Raw genomic sequence first — 16,261 nt, 5'->3', positions numbered from 1 at the left:
AAAGGACCTGAGAGCAGTGGCAGTGGGGTAGAGCCAGAGGGCACCCAGCAAGAAAGGCCCTCCTGGGTGGTCCAGGACTACCCACCTGGCTTCTGGAAAGTCTTTTCTATGTTTCTCTTGGTCCACTCGTGGTAGACACTGCATTTGTGTGGGCCCAGTTTCCACTGTGAGGCAGGAAAGGAGAATTGGCTGGTCACGGTGTAGAATGTGCCATTCCACGTGGAGGGGAAGGTCTTCTCACCCTTTCTCTCTGCCTTTGAGTCCCAGGTGACCCTCACTGGCTCGGGATTGTACCCAGTCACCAAGCACGCCAGGTTCACGTTTTCACTTGGAGCTTTGAACCTTGATGCCATGGGGAACACACTTGGAGCCATGGTGGTTTCTGCAAGACAGACAGTGGGGTGAGATGGCAGAGAGCTGTGGCAGGGGAGGAGCTCTGAATGAATGGGAAGAGGTGAATGAATGGGTGGAAATGAGCTTGGAGAGAATGGGATTGTGGAGTATGGCCCTGACCCCCATGATCACTTTCTGTACCTCCTGGCTTTAAGTTACTCTATGTTGGGGTCCAGCTGAGCTGGACAGAGTAATTCTTTTTCCAGAGTTGTGAAGTTTCTGTCTAGAATCAGGGCCTCAGTCTCTCCTCTCCTCCTACATTTTTTAACTGTAACCTGAGGGGAGGAGGGATCCCCAGGGCAGGGAAGGACTCTCCAGGGCTGATGCTAAGCCACTCCCAACCTCACAGAGGTTTGAGGTTTCAGATCTGCCAGATTTCCAGCTCCACAGAACTGGCAGCAGTGGGGTTGGTGGTCATCATTGTCATTATGGCTGTAGTCATGATTCTGAAGTTCAGGGCCCAGACCTAGAACGTGACTGTGAAACCAGTCTGTATCCATCCAGCTGAGATAGGTTTACAAGGGGTTAGGGCTGTCATCTAACCTAGTAGGACTGGAGTCCTTGTAAAGGGCCAGGTGGGCCATGGACACACACCCAGGTAGATAGATGGCCATGAGGTAACATTGCTTCCACAGGCACAAGACAGCACACTGCTAGGACACAGTGCTGAAAGAGATTTAACCAGTGACATAGGAAGATGATGATCCCAGGCTCCTGAGAGGAAATCAGCTCGCTCCCCACGCTGCCTACAGTGGTGCATTGCTAATCAATGCCTGAGCGGTGTGCTCCACAGCTTACATGACACCTCCCTACCTGTTCAGACTCCTGAACCTCCATGTGTGCACTTAGCTGACGGAGGCCCTTTGCAGAACTCGGCATCTGAAGCTGTGCCATGGTCCATTGCACCAAGATGAAGCCTGGACCTAGAACATCAGGAAGAACTGATGTCCCTGGGAACTATTGAGCATTCCTGATTCCTTCCCACTAAGAACTGGGGTCAGGCTGGGTCTCCGAGTTTGAGCTGACACCAGGTCCTGTGGGAACACAATAGGACTAGTGCTGTCACTGTGAGGGCACTTTAGTATGAAAGACATGATCTGCACACAAAGGTCTGGACATCCCCATGATAGTGGGTCAGAGACTATGCCAAGCTTCCATCAGCATCTGGAGTGGCCCCACTGGGACCCCAGCTCAGGAACTTGGCCTTCATCTCAAGGCAAGATCCCAAATGTCTGTGATCCCACTTCAGAGTCCTGCAGTCTCTGTGCCCCTCCCAGAAGCCCTACCAGACGGAGAGAAGCCCCATTCTTGCCTTGGTGAGAGTCCAGCAGCTCTGAGGAAAGTAGACAAGCCCTGTTCTTCCCAACCCTCAGGGTTCTGCTAGCCCCTGGCTCACACCCGAAATGGGCATCCCATCTCCTCTCTGTGAGACCCCAGAGCCGTGTGCACCCTATGCTGCTCGGTGTGCCCCTCCTGTCTCATGTCCCCATGGGTCCCCAGAGCCACAATCAGGGTCCCTGACTCCTGAAGTGCAACCCCTATGCTTCCTTATAGAGTTATAGGACCCTATGCTTTATGGAGCACTATGGACCTTTCCTGCCCAGTCCCTACTTCAATTAGCCCATTGTCCCTCCTGGTCCCCAGCACTGGTTCTCTTGGCAGCCACAGCTATGCCTGTCCCCAGCCTGTGATCTCAGCCAGACCCCTGAGCCCTTTCTCCTTCACTCCCCATCCAACTAGCACACCCCGAGGCCCCTGTGCCACAGGCTAAACCAGACCACAGAGAGAGAGAGAGAGAGAGAGAGAGAGAGAGAGAGAGAGATGACTGGACAGATGGTCTGGTAGGCTCTGCCACTATGACTGGGCAGAAATCAGAAGGCCCAGTGATAGCCCCCAGTAGTCAGAAGAGGCCAGCAGGGTATAGTTCACAGCCAGCCTCAGGAGCTGTAGGAGACCATAAGCACAGAGTTTCACCCACCTATGTGAAACAGCCACCACCCAGTTTGGACTACACACACCACCACCACCACCAGAAGAAGAAAGGGGAACTTCAAGAAGTGCCCCATGCCACCCAGTTTCGATCCAGTTCTTAGTCTGTCAGCAGTGGTGGTGAGGCGACTACACATCTCTAGAGACAAGGGCAGTGACTCCCAGGAGGACAAGACAGAGCTGAGCTGGTGGTGACCAGGGGCAGGGCAGCAAGAGATGGGAGCTGCTACCATGCAGTAAGTGGGCCAGCAGGAAGACAGGGCTGTTGGAGAGGGTAACGGGACTCAGGGCCGTGAGGATCCTTCCTCAACTAGCATTTAACAGTCTGCAGGACCCAGGGAAGTAGCTGAGAGATGAGCCTCCAAAAAGGGCTGAGCCACTGCGGGGAGCTAGCTTCCCTCAGCCCCCTGCCAAAACCTAAAGATGGCACAAGGATACCCTGGCCAAGCAATGGAGCAGGAGGAAGTCTGAGGACAGACAGCCTGACCTGGTGGCTGGTGAGCACAGGAGGTCTACCCATGGAGGCACTGGGTTTCTAGAAGAACAAGAGGCCAGTGGAAACTTTCAGAGATGGAACTAGCTGGGGAAGAGGACCAGTGAGGCCCATAGGGTACAGAGCTCCTCTGGAGGGGACAGGGTCGGAGGCGCTGCCGAGGACAGCAGGCTGAAGACAAGGCATCTGGGGGCTCAGAGAGCAAGTCCACTGCTGTTATAGAAAGGACAGAAATGAAGCCCACACTGGGCTGAGCAAAGGCAAGATGACCAGGGGACTATTGCCAGAACTCATAAGCTGGGAACAAAACAGTGTCAGGTGAGATTGGACAGGTAGGAGTGCACCACCAGAAGCTCAGAAAACATGAAGAAGAACAGCCAAGGGGGAGCTTGTCGGTGTGGGGGCCAGACCCAGGCTGCAGCAGGGGCTCGGGATACCAGGAGCTGAGCAACCACAGGTGAGCCAGGGCGATTTGGAAAGCTCAGGGGCTCCAGGTGTGTGGCCACAGCTGAGCTTGAGCAGATGGGGATGCCAGAGGAGCCTGGGGTCACCCCAGGAGCTCAGGGCTCCAGGCAGGCACCACTGGAGTTTACAGATGGAGGTTGAGAGGCCGACATTGCAACAGGGGATCCATGCTCAATGCAGGGCCACAGGCAAGCTGTGGCCCTTGCAAGTTCAGGGGCCCATGGTAGCCAAATGGCTCCAAGAACCAGAACAGGGCAGCTTCAGGTAAGCCAAGACAAGAGGAATACCAGGGTTGGGGGCAGGGCAGCCTCGGGGGCTCAGGGAGCAAGCACAGAGCTGCAACAGGGCAGCTTGAGAATGTTGGGGGGCTGGAGACACAGGGCTCAAGGGAGCAAGCACAGAACAGCTACAGGGAAGCTAGAGAATGTTTCAGGGCGGGGGGGGGCAGGCTGAAGGGACAGGGCAGCCCTGTAGCTCAGGGGAGCAGGTACAGAGCAGCTACAGGGGAAGTGGAGAATGTTGGGGGACTGAAGGGTTGTGGCAGCCCCAGAAGTGCAGGGGAGCAAGCACAGAGCAACTACAGGGGAAATGGAAATTGTAGGGGAGCTGGAGGCACAGGGCAGCCCCAGGAGCTCAAAGGAGCAAGTGCAGAGCAACTACAGGTGATCTGGAGAATGTTGGGGGGCTGAGGAGACAGGACAGCCCCAGGAGCTCAGGGGGGCAGGTGCAGAGCAGCTACAGGTGAGCTGGAGAATGTTGGGGTGCTAGAGGCACAGGACAGCCGTAGGGTGTCAGGGGAGCAGATACAGAGCAGCTACAGGTGAGCTGGAGAATGTTGGGGGGCTGAGGGGACAGGACAGCCCCAGGAGCTCAGGGGAGCAGGTACAGAGCAGCTATAGTTGAGCTAGAGAATGTTGGGGTGCCAAAGGCACAGGGCAGCCCTAGAGTGGCAGGGGAGCAGATACAGAGCAGCTACGGGTGAGCTGGAGAATGTTGGGGGGCTGAGGGGACAGGGCAGCCCCAGGAGCTCAGAGGGGCAGGTGCAGAGCAGCTATAGTTGAGCTAGAGAATGTTGGGGGGCTGAAGGGACAGGGAAGCCCCAGGAGCTCAGGGGGGCAGGTACAGAGCAGCTACAAGTGAGCTGGAGAATGTTAGGGGGCTGAGGAGACAGGACAGCCCCAGGAGCTCAGGGGAGCAGGTGCAGAGCAGCTATAATAGTTGAGCCGGAGAATGTTGGGGGGCTGAGGGGATTGGGCAGCCCCAGAAGCTCAGGGGATCAGGTGCAGAGCAGCTACAAGTGAGCTGGAGAATGTTGGGGGGCTGAGGAGACAAGACAGCCTCAGGAGCTCAGGGGGGCAGGTGCAGAGCAGCTATAATAGTTGAGCCGGAGAATGTTGGGGTGCTAGAGGCACAGGACAGCCGTAGGGTGTCAGGGGAGCAGATACAGAGCAGCTATGGGTGAGCTGGAGAATGTTGGGGGGCTGAGGGGACAGGGCAGCCCCAGGAGCTCAGAGGGGCAGGTGCAGAGCAGCTATAGTTGAGCTAGAGAATGTTGGGGGGCTGAAGGGACAGGGCAGCCCCAGGAGCTCGGGGGGCAGGTACAGAGCAGCTACAAGTGAGCTGGAGAATGTTGGGGGGCTGAGGAGACAAGACAGCCTCAGGAGCTCAGGGGGGCAGGTGCAGAGCAGCTACAGGTGAGCTGGAGAATGTTGGGGAGCTGAGGGGACAGGGTAGCCGCAGGAGCTCAGGGGAGCAGGTACAGAGAAGCTATAGTTGAACTGGAGAATGTTGGGGGGCTGAGGGGACTGGGTGGCCCCAGGAGCTCAGGGGAGCAGCTACAGAGCAGCTACAGATGAGCTGGAGAATGTTGGGGGGCTGAGGGGACAGGGCAGCCCCAGGAGCTCAGAGGAGCTGGTGCGGAGCAGCTATAGTTGAACTGGAGAATGTTGGGGGGCTGAAGGGACAGGACAGCCCCAGGAGCTCAGGGAAGTAGGTGCAGAGCAGCTACAAGTGAGCTGGAGCATGTTGGGGGGCTGAGGAGACAGGACAGCCCCAGGAGCGCATGGGGGCAGATACAGAACAGCTACAAGTGAGCTGAAGAATGTTGGGGGGCTGAGGGGACTGGGCAGCCCCAGGAGCTCAGGGGAGCAGGTACAGAGCAGCTACAGGTGAGCTGGAGAATGTTGGGGGGCTAGAGGCACAGGGCAGCCCTAGTGTGGCAGGGAAGCAGGTGCAGAGCAGCTACAAGTGAGCTGGAGAATGTTGGGGGGCTGAGGAGACAGGACAGCCCCAGGAGCTCAGGGGGGCAGATACAGAACAGCTACAAGTGAGCTGAAGAATACTGGGGGGCTGAGGGGACTGGGCAGCCCCAGAAGCTCAGGGGATCAGGTGCAGAGCAGCTACAAGTGAGCTGGAGAATGTTGGGGGGCTGAGGAGACAAGACAGCCTCAGGAACTCAGGGGGTCAGGTGCAGAGCAGCTACAGGTGAGCTGGAGAATGTTGGGGGGCTGAGGAGACAGGACAGCCCCAGGAGCTCAGGGGGGCAGGTGCAGAGCAGCTACAAGTGAGCTGGAGAATGTTGGGGGCTGAGGGGATAGGGCAGCCCCAGGAGCTCAGGGGGGCAGGTGCAGAACAGCTACAAGTGAGCTGAAGAATATTGGGGGGCTGAGGGGACTGGGCAGCCCCAGAAGCTCAGGGGATCAGGTGCAGAGCAGCTACAAGTGAGCTGGAGAATGTTGGGGGGATGAGGAGACAAGACAGCCTCAGGAACTCAGGGGGGCAGGTGCAGAGCAGCTACAGGTGAGCTGGAGAATGTTGGGGGGCTGAGGAGACAGGACAGCCCCAGGAGCTCAGGGGGGCAGGTGCAGAGCAGCTACAGGTGAGCTGGAGAATGTTGGGGGGCTGAAGAGACAGGATAGGCCATGTAGCACAGTTGAGTAGGCAGAGAGCAGCTACAGGGAGCTCTAAAATGTGGGGGAGCTGGAGACACAGGGAAGCCCCCGGATCTTAGGGAGCCTACACAGAGCAGCTACAGGGGTGCTGGAGAATGTTGTGGGTCTGAAGGGACTGGGCTGCCTCCCAGGAGCTCAAGGGAGAAGGCACAGAGTAGCTACAGGAGAGCTGCAGAATATTTGGGGAGGGGGCTGGAGGAACCTAGCAGCTCTCAAGCTCAGGGGGAGCAGGCACAGAGTAGTTACAGGGGAGCTGGAGAATAGTTGGGGGGGGGGGCTGGGGCTGCAGTGACCAGTCAGTCCCAGGAGCTCAGAGGAGCAGGCACAGAGCAGCTACAAGGGAGCTGGAAAACTTGGGGCAGCTGGAGACACAGGGCAGCCCTGGAGGAGCAAGCAGAGAGCCGCTACAGTGTCGCTGGAGAATGCTGGAGGGGATAATGGGACAGGGCAGCTCCAGGAGCTCAGGGGAGCAGGAACAGAGCACCTACAAGGGAGCCAGGGAATGTTCCAGGGCTGGGGGCCAGGGCACCCAGGAGCTCTGGCTAGTAGCCACACAGGTCCAGGGGAGCTGCATCCATTGACAGGGCAAGAAGGACCAGGGGCAGACTTCAAAGAATCTGGGCTCTAGAAAGAATGTAACAGAGGTTGGAAGGCTGGGGCACTGAGGGCTGGGGTCGCAGGGGCAAGTGGCAGTGCAGGGAAAGCCCAGAAGCTCCGGGGAGCTGCTCATCTCCAGGCACGTATGGAACTGCTCTGCCCGAGCTCGGGAGCTCCCTCGGCCCATGCAACACTGTGTGCTAGAGCACAGGGAAGATGGAGGTCTGAGGTCCCGGGAGTGCCAGCTGGATGAGGCTGGCAGGTGGAGCAAGGCTCAGGCTCTGGCTGAGTTCATGGACAGGGAGAGGGCAGGCATGTCTGCAGACAACCAGTGCTGGAGGCCAGGACAGGCCAGGGTATGGGGGAGAGAGGACGGGGACAAGAAAGGGCCCCGGGGCTGGTGCACCCAAAGGAAGTACAGGGACCGCCCTCTGGGTCCGGGAACCGCAGCTCTGATCCTGTGGATATGTGCAGAGTGGGGCACAAAAGAAAACCTGCCAAGCAGCCTGGTATGCCTAGGGCTGTGGACCCAACACAGAGGAAAGCGTAAGCCATGTTCAGGGCTTATTAGGGACTGCTAGGATGTGGTGTACAGATGAGAAGGAAAGTGTTCCCGGGTTCAGAGGGAACACAGGCTGGAGAACTTCCTCGTGGACATGGGTACGACCTTGAGGACAAAACAATTCACTCCTGGGATGTGGACACACCAGCCACAAGCATGGAAGGGAGGGCTGAGGATGGTGTGAAAGGTCCTGGAAGGGCCCGGAAGGCCCTGGAGACCGCAAGGGACAGCCTGGGTTTTCAGGACAGGTCAGGGCCTCAGCCGGAAAGTTGTACTAAAGGGGCAAAGGGGTACGGGGCATGACTGACACTGGGGAAGCAATGCAGAAAGACAAGGAGGGGCCAACGATGGGGCTCCCAGCACAGGCTTCAGATCCCACATCAGCAGAGGTAGGGTACTAAGGGATGAGGAGGGTGTCAGGGGCCAGTTCAAGGGACAGTCCAGGGTACAGGACCCAGAATTGAGGGGTGCTGGCCAGGCCTGGCTTGCCTCACACCCAGTTCCAGAAGACGGGGGAGGGGGCAGAAGGGTTGTGGTCTGTCATGCCACATGGGGCCACTCACCCACAAGAGCCAGGACACGGGGAGGCTCACCCACAAGAGCCAGGACAAGGGGAGGCTCACCCACAAGAGCCAGGACACGGGGAGGCTCACCCACAGTACAGCCAGGACGCAGGGAGGGTCACCCACAGCACAGCCAGGACACGGGGAGGCTCACTCACAACACAGGACGCAGGGAGGGTCACCCACAACACAGCCAGGACTCGGGGAGGCTCACCCACAGCACAGGACTCGGGGAGGCTCACCCACAGCACAGGACTCGGGGAGGCTCACCCACAGCACAGGACTCGGGGAGGCTCACCCACAGCACAGGACACGGGGAGGCTCACCCACAATACAGGACTCGGGGAGGCTCACCCACAGCACAGCCAGGTTGGCATCAAGGTCACAAAGTGCACAGGGCTTGGGGACACAAGCACAGGACACACCATCAAGCCAGGACTCCAACAGGAGGCTGGAGCAGGTGCCAGGGGCTAGGAGACACAGCAGCCAAAGTGGCCCAGACAAGCAGAGGAGAGGAAGGAGCAGGAGGCCCCAGCTGTGACCAGGAGAGTGCTGACCACGTGGACTGGTGCCGACAGCAGCCCAAACACAGAGCCAAGACAGTCAGAGCACGGCACATGGAGCCACGTGGCACAGCTTTCTGGGAGCACCTTGAGAGCAGGGCTGCCGTCAGAGGTGCCACAGGCCAGGCCTTGGCCCGGCCCCTAGGATGTGGACATGAGAAGTTAGGCATGTGGGGCCAGCCAGATGGGGAGAGGACACCCACAGAGCAGACATTGGCTTCTACCTGAACTTTGCAGAGGGCCTAGGCTCTGAGAGGACAGGAGCACTGGCTCTTACAGGGCTGGGACAAATACAGGGCCTGGGCTCTCACAGGCCTGAGGCACAGAATCTGGACTCTCACATGGCTGGGACACAGAACCTGGGATCTCACAGGGCTTGGCCATGGGACCTGGGGTCTCCCAGGGCTGAGACAAAGGGCCTGGGGCCAGCCGTGTCTCACAGCAAGCTCTCTTGCTACTGCCTCTCTTTCAGGAAGCACCACAGCCCCATCCGTCTTCCCCTTGGCTCCCAGCTGTGGAGCCCATTCTGGCTCCACAGTGTCCCTGGGCTGCCTGGTCAGCGGCTACTTCCCCGAGCCGGTCACTGTGTCATGGAACTCCGGAGCCTTGACCAGCGGTGTGCGCACCTTCCCATCCGTTCTGCGCTCAGGGCTCTACTCGCTCAGCAGCATGGTGACGGTGCCCTCCAGCACCTGGCCCAGCCAGACTGTCACCTGCAATGTAGCCCACCCGGCCAGCAACACGAAGGTGGACAAGACCATTGGTAAGAAGATGACCCGAGAGAGGGAGGGAGGGAGCGAGGGACCCCAGGAGGGAGGCATGGATGATTCCTGTCTGGGAGGAGACCCCAGGGGGAGTGACTGAAGACATCTCTCTACAAGCATCTCTCATTCAAGAAGATGTTTTCAGGAGGGCGTGCCCTCCTGACCACCTGGACGCCCAGTGGTGAGCATACACTGGTAGACACTCAGTAGTGGGCACATGAGGGTGGACACTGGTCTCATGAGTACCCATGACCACTCCAGACACAGTGGGCAGGTGACCTGAGCATAACCCAGGATAAAACCCTCCGCTCCCTCAGCTTGGCACCTCCTCTCCTCAGGCCCCAATAACCAAACCTTTCTTTCTGCAGTGGCCAGACAAACAAAACCTGGTGGTGAATGCACTTGTGATAATTGTACCAAGGGCCCAGGTAAAATGGAAATCCCGGAAGGGGGAAATGCCCATTGAAACTGTCCTAAAGGGGTTGACACTAGGACTTGACTAACATCCGTCTCTCCTGCATTAGACGTTAGACTTCTGGGAGGACCATCTGTCTTCATGTTTCCACCAAAGCCCCAGGACACCCTCACAATTGCTCTGACCCCCAAGGTCACGTGTGTGGTAGTAGATGTAAGCCAGGAAAACTCTGCAGTCCAGTTCAACTGGTTCATGGACAATGTGGAGGTACAAGGGGCCCAGACTCAGCCCCCGGAAGAGCAGTACAACAGCACATTCCGTGTGGTCAGCGTCCTGCCCATCCTGCACCAGGACTGGCTGTCAGGAAAGGAGTTCAAGTGCAAGGTCAACAACAACGACCTCCCAGCCCCCATCGAGAAAACCATCTCCAAAGTCAAAGGTGGGAGCACTGTGCTTAGTGGGGGAAGGGCGGCCACACCCACAGGGGCAGAGCTTGGCCTGGACAGCCCTTAGCCCTGGCCGTGACCTCTTTCTTCATCTCTGTCCCCACAGGGCAAGCCCGTGAGCCACAAGTGTACACCTTTCCCCCACCAAGGGAGCAGTTGGCCAATACAAAGTTCTCTCTGACCTGCCTGATACAAGGATTCTACCCTGCGGATATCTTTGTCGAATGGAAGAGGAATGGGAAGCCAGAGGAGAACTACAAGAACACCCCACCTGTCTTGGACTCTGATGGGACCTACTTCCTCTACAGCAAGCTACAAGTAGACAAGAATGCGTGGCAGAAAGGAGACACATTCACCTGCTCGGTGATGCATGAGGCTCTGCACAACCACTTCACACAGAAGACCATCTCCCGGTCTCCCGGTAAATGAGAGCTGGGCCTCACAATCCCTTACTTCCCTTCTGGGCCTCAGGTCCACACGATGCTCACACTCAATGCCACCCCCAACCATGTCAATAAAGCACCCAGTCAATCCCTGAGACCCTGCGAGGATGTCCTGGTTCTTTCTGAGGCAAAGTGTTCATTTCCTGCCTGGACCCGGTGCAGTGGGGACAGGCCAGTGTCTGAGGTCTCATCCAGTATCACTAGGCAGAGGGATGGGGTCCGACCGTGCCAAGCATGCAAGCCAGCTAGGGACTTGGCCCTCACAGAAAGGAGCCATGGCCCAAGGCAGCCCCTGTCTCAGGCCTTCCTCCTGGCCCATGGCCCTGGGCAGGGCTTGAGGACACCCTTAGAGAGCCCAGCAGGGAACGGACATGGAACGAGAGCAGCCTCTCTCAGAGTCTGCCCTCTTCACTCTCTCTGCCCAGCTGTCTCCTACTGTGCCTGGCAGCCCAGCCTGCCTGCGGGGGAGAGGCCGCCTGTCTCCCCACTTACAAACGGGCAGTTAACCCTCATCTCACCTACATGACAGCAGGGTGACCCACCCACAGACCTCCGCCAACCCTGGTGCACTCTCTCCTGTGCTCAGAGGGGCCGAGGAGGCAACGCTGGTGCCTCCTGACATGCTGTCCTGATGCCCCAAAGACACAGCCAGACCCTGTACAAGACACCTGCTAAACAACACAGCCCACACGGCCCCCGCCCACGTGCACGCGATGACACACTCGTGCACACACAGACGCACACTTCACCACACTGGGACCTCACATGGCAGCTGGAACAGCACAGACCCAGCAGGGGAACACACTGAACACTGTCCTGGTCACAGGCTATCCCGTCCCCAACCTCAACAGCCACATGAGGCCAGCCCAGACAGGACCAACCCTCCTGCTCCACAGGGCAGCGGCACCACTCCCTCCCCACACTCATCCTTGACCCTGAGGCCCTGGCTGCCATCACCTCTCAAGCCCCTACTTGATGTGCCCTAGCCCAATCAAGCCCAGGGCTGAGCTCCACTCGGCACAGGTATCACTGGGAATGGACCTCAGCACCCCATCCCTCTGGGCCTGGACAGGGGACAGGGAGAAAGCAGGGAAGGTGGAAGGCCACTGCCCGCAGGGGCCTCCAGGCCTGAGCCTTCTGACCAGCCCCAGCACCGAGGAACTGACCCCACGGGAGAGAGGCCAGAATTTTCCCAGCGGGGCCTGGGACCTGAGTGGAGTTGTTGGGACGCGGATGTGCTTTCCCCGGCCCCACGTGGAGCCGCTGGCCCAGCCTGGCTGGCCCTTCCTCCCTGGCCTCCCTACTAAACCCACCCTACCACACGGGGAGCCACCCGCACCCTGGCTGTGGGGGACAGTGACCACCCTCTCCCTGTCCAGATCTGGACCTCGATGAGACCTGTGCTGAGGCCCAGGACGAGGAGCTGGACGGGCTGTGGACCACCATCACCATCTTCATCACACTCTTCCTGCTCAGCGTGTGCTACAGCGCCACGGTCACACTCTTCAAGGTCAGCCACAGTGTCCCCATGCTGTCCCCGTGCTGTCCCCAAGCCTCACCACAGGGTCTCCATGATGTCCCAAGCTGAGTCTGTGCCTTTGCCACCGTGTCCCATGCCATTTCCCTTCATGTGACACTGCATCCTGACACTGGCTACTGCCATCCACACTGTCGCCATGCTGTTCTCCAGCAAGGCCCCATGCTGTCCCCCATGCTGTCCCCCACACTGTCCCCATGCTGTCCCCACGCTGTCCCCATGCTGTCCCCATGCTGTCCCCATGCTGTCCCCCACAGTGTCCCCATGCTGTCCCCATGCTGTCCCCCACGCTGTCCCCACGCTGTCCCCATGCTGTCCCCATGCTGTCCCCCATGCTATCCCCCACACTGTCCCCATGCTGTCCCCACGCTATCCCCATGCTGTCCCCATGCTGTCCCCACGCTATCCCCATGCTGTCCCCATGCTGTCCTCATGCTGTCCCCATGCTGTCCCCACGCTGTCCCCACACTGTCCCCATGCTGTCCCCCACACTGTCCCCCACACTGTCCCCATGCTGTCCCCACGCTGTCCCCATGCTGTCCCCATGCTGTCCTCATGCTGTCCCCACACTGTCCCCATGCTGTCCCCCACACTGTCCCCCACGCTGTCCCCATGCTGTCCCCCACAGTGTCCCCATGCTGTCCCCATGCTGTACCCCACAGTGTCCCCATGCTGTCCCCCACGCTGTCCCCATGCTGTCCCCGACACTCTCCCTCACGCTGTCCCCCATGCTGTCCCCATGCTGTCCCCATGCTGTCCCCCACAGTGTCCCCATGCTGTCCCCATGCTGTCCCCATGCAGTCCCCCACAGTGTCCCCATGCTGTTCCCCATGCTGTCACCATGCTGTCCCCCACAGTGTCCCCATGCTGTCCCCATGCTGTACCCCACAGTGTCCCCATGCTGTCCCCCACGCTGTCCCCATGCTGTCCCCGACACTCTCCCTCACGCTGTCCCCCATGCTGTCCCCATGCTGTCCCCCACAGTGTCCCCATGCTGTCCCCATGCTGTCCGCCACTCTGTCCCCATGCTGTTCCCCATGCTGTCCCCCACAGTGTCCCCCACAGTGTCCCCATGCTGTCCCCCACAGTGTCCCCATGCTGTCCCCCACCGTGTCCCCATGCTGTCCCCCATGCTGTCCCCATGCTGTCCCCATGCTGTCCCCATGCGGTCCCCCACAGGGTCCCCATGCTGTCCCCCACAGTGTCCCCATGCTGTCCCCATGCTGTCCCCCACAGTGTCCCCATGCTGTCCCCCACAGTGTCCCCTTGCTCTCCTCCACACTGTCCCCATCTGTCCCATGCAGTCCCCCGTTTTCCTGTATGGGCTGGAGTGAGGAGCCCAGGGGTCCTTTGCCTGGCTCACCCCTGCCCTCCCACAGGTCAAGTGGATCTTCTCCTCCGTGGTGGAGCTGAAGCAGACAATCGCCCCCAACTACAGGAACATGATTGGGCCGGGGCCCTAGGACTGCCTGCTACAAGGGCCCACGGCTTTGCACACCCTGAGGACACAGACCCTGCAGTCAAGGAGCCTGACAGCCAGGTCACACGTGTCCTGGGCCCTCACTGCCCTGTGACCCTGTGGCTCCTGATCCTATGCTCTGGACCCCTCTTCCTGTGAAGGAGAAGGTGAACAGCAGGCTCTGCCCCACCACCTCAGCCTCACAGACATGCACAGCACCCACCAAGAAAAGTGCCTATGCCCACAGGGGCCTGCGTCCCTCACTGTGGCATCTCTGGCCTCAGGGCTGCTAGGCTCCAATCTATCGGGTGTGGACGTCAGCACTGTCCACATCCACCTCAGGAGGATCATAAGCCCTGGAGACAACCTCCTCCATGCCAGCCTCGGACAGGAGTGTTCCGGGGAAGGACAAGTTGTCAGAGCCTTGAATGGAGACATCCACCATGAGGATACGATGCACACAGCCCTGGGTCCCCAAAGAGCCTCAGAAGGGGTTGCCATGATCGTGTCACGGCCTTTGCCCCAGCCATGCACAGCTAGGCTCCATCCTAGAACTGGAAACCCAGCCGGGGCCAAGGTCTGAGATGGCGCATCCCATAGGAGGGCAGCTCTGCCCTGCTTTTTCTGCTCACCCACCCACCTGCTGGATGCTCTGAGGAAACCTTCAACCCTGACACAGACAAACTCACCCTCTCAGAACAAGACACAACCACCTCCTCTAGAGCCAGGCTCCATCAGGGCACCGCACAGAAAAGGGCCTCTGTTGCCCGGCTGCTGTGGGAGGCTCTGGCCCATGCCCTTCCGACAGGTAGGAGGGCAGGGATCCCTTGAGGGGGGGCAGCCACTCCCCCAGATCACATTCTGGGGGAAGGTCTGGCGAGCAGATCCTCTTACAGGAGTCATGGCTCGTGTGCGTGAGATAGCAGTCAGTTCTTTCTGACATCCAACAAAACAGTCACATTATGTTTGGACCAAGGGGTCTGTTTCTCCCTCCTAAACTTGATACCTTTGACTCCACTTTCTCCTCTTAGTGCATTAGCGGGACCTTGCTGTTCATTATGCAGTAAAAGTGTTTTAGGGACAAAGTCTCCTTGCTCCTCTTCTTAGGCAGAAAGCTTAGTGCTTCTCATCATTAAGCCTGATGGTCACTGTAGAGGTTTACTTTGTCAATCTGAGGATAGTCTCTTTATAAAGATTGCTGAGGGCTGGGCATATGGCCTAGTGGCAAGAGTGCTTGCCTCCTATACATGAAGCCCTGGGTTCGATTCCTTAGTACCACATATATAGAAAAGGCCAGAAGTGGCGCTGTGGCTCAAGTGGCAGAGTGCTAGCCTTGAGCAAAAGGAAGCCAGAGACTGGGCCCTGAGTCCAAGCCCCAGGACTGGCAAAAAAAAAGAAAAAAGAAAGAAAGGAAAAGATTGCTGAGACTTTTGTGATAAATGGTGTTAGGTTTTAGTAAGTTTATTTTCTTCATCTGCTGATATGACCATGTGAGGATTCCTCTATAGCCTATACATGCAGTGGGTTGTGTTCACTGAGTGGGAACGACTTTTACCATTGTTGGGTTGTTGGGTTTGCACTTCCGGGAATCACAATGAGGGCCTATGGGGACTAAGCAAGCATCACACAATTAAGCCATGATCCCAGCCCCTTAGATGACTTGGGGAAACTAAGCCAGCCTTATTGAAGGAGCTCAGTTCTACAAATAGGTAGAGATCGCAGTATGCATCATAGCATGATAACTTATTTGGAAAGACAGATTTTGAGAAGCTGGCTCCCATGATTGCAGTGGCACCAACGTGAGACCAGTGCTGACCTGGTACCAAGCCTGGCCAATGAGACACGCGGATGGACCGCCAAGCCCACTTAAGTCAATGAGTCCCAAAGGCCTGATTGCGTTTTCATATTGTGCTATTCAATTTGGCAATATTTTCTTGACATTAAACTTTACAGTGTAAAGTATGAAAACGATTCTCAAAATTAGTCCTTTTCATCTCCCTTACTTCACTTTTTATTATGATTGATGGACATTGCATATGCAGAGTTGAGTTCTCATTGTGGCGTTTCTCCTCGTGTATGCAATAGGTCTTACTACGTCCCCACCCCACACCCCATTTGTCCCCTTCAGTCTTTCCTTCCTTCTCCTTTTGTCCACAGCACAGTATCTTATCGCTTGACTTTATTTTTCATTTTCTAACCCTAGCATTCACAAGTGAGAGAAAACAGGATGTTTTGTCTTTCTCAGTCTGGCTGATTTCACTTAACAAGATGAAGTCCAGTTTCCATCCATTCTCCAGCAAATGACACAATCTCATTCACCTCTTACTGCTACGTAAACCTCCATTACCTACACACATCTGCCTCTTTGCAACTTCATCAGTGGACAGGCTTGTCAGGGCTGAATCTGACAGGCCAGGCCTCCCCGTGAACCCTCAGGTCCAGTCATCCCGCTCAACCCCCTCCAAGTGAGGCGCCCGGTGATGTCCTGGGGCCTGTGAGGATGTCCCCCACCTGGAATGATTTTATGACTGGCTACTGGGAATGCTGCCACTAGACCACTAGTATGCAGGACTCTCTGCATAACCTGACTTTGATTTGGAGGCTCCAGACCCAGATGTAGC

General features: G+C 57.7%; 2 gene segments (V, D, J or C); both read left to right on the top strand.

Moving 5' to 3' along the window:
* Window positions 1-7,544: 7,544 nt before the first annotated feature.
* On the top strand, window positions 7,545-10,739 carry LOC125345361. The segment is given in 5 exon segments: window positions 7,545-7,548; window positions 9,049-9,339; window positions 9,709-9,768; window positions 9,865-10,194; window positions 10,308-10,739. Coding segments are annotated over 5 exon segments (1,008 nt in total).
* Window positions 10,740-12,004: 1,265 nt separating this feature from the next.
* LOC125345360 lies at window positions 12,005-13,842 on the top strand (the record flags this gene model as incomplete). The annotated part of the segment is given in 2 exon segments: window positions 12,005-12,154; window positions 13,561-13,842. Coding segments are annotated over 2 exon segments (234 nt in total), but the record flags the coding sequence as incomplete, so codon positions are not given.
* Between the last annotated feature and the right edge of the window lie 2,419 nt (window positions 13,843-16,261).

The sequence above is a fragment of the Perognathus longimembris genome, unplaced genomic scaffold, assembly GCF_023159225.1.
Source record: "Perognathus longimembris pacificus isolate PPM17 unplaced genomic scaffold, ASM2315922v1 HiC_scaffold_5537, whole genome shotgun sequence".
Lineage (NCBI taxonomy): Eukaryota > Metazoa > Chordata > Mammalia > Rodentia > Heteromyidae > Perognathus > Perognathus longimembris.
This window is presented reverse-complemented; position numbering and strand designations above follow the sequence as displayed.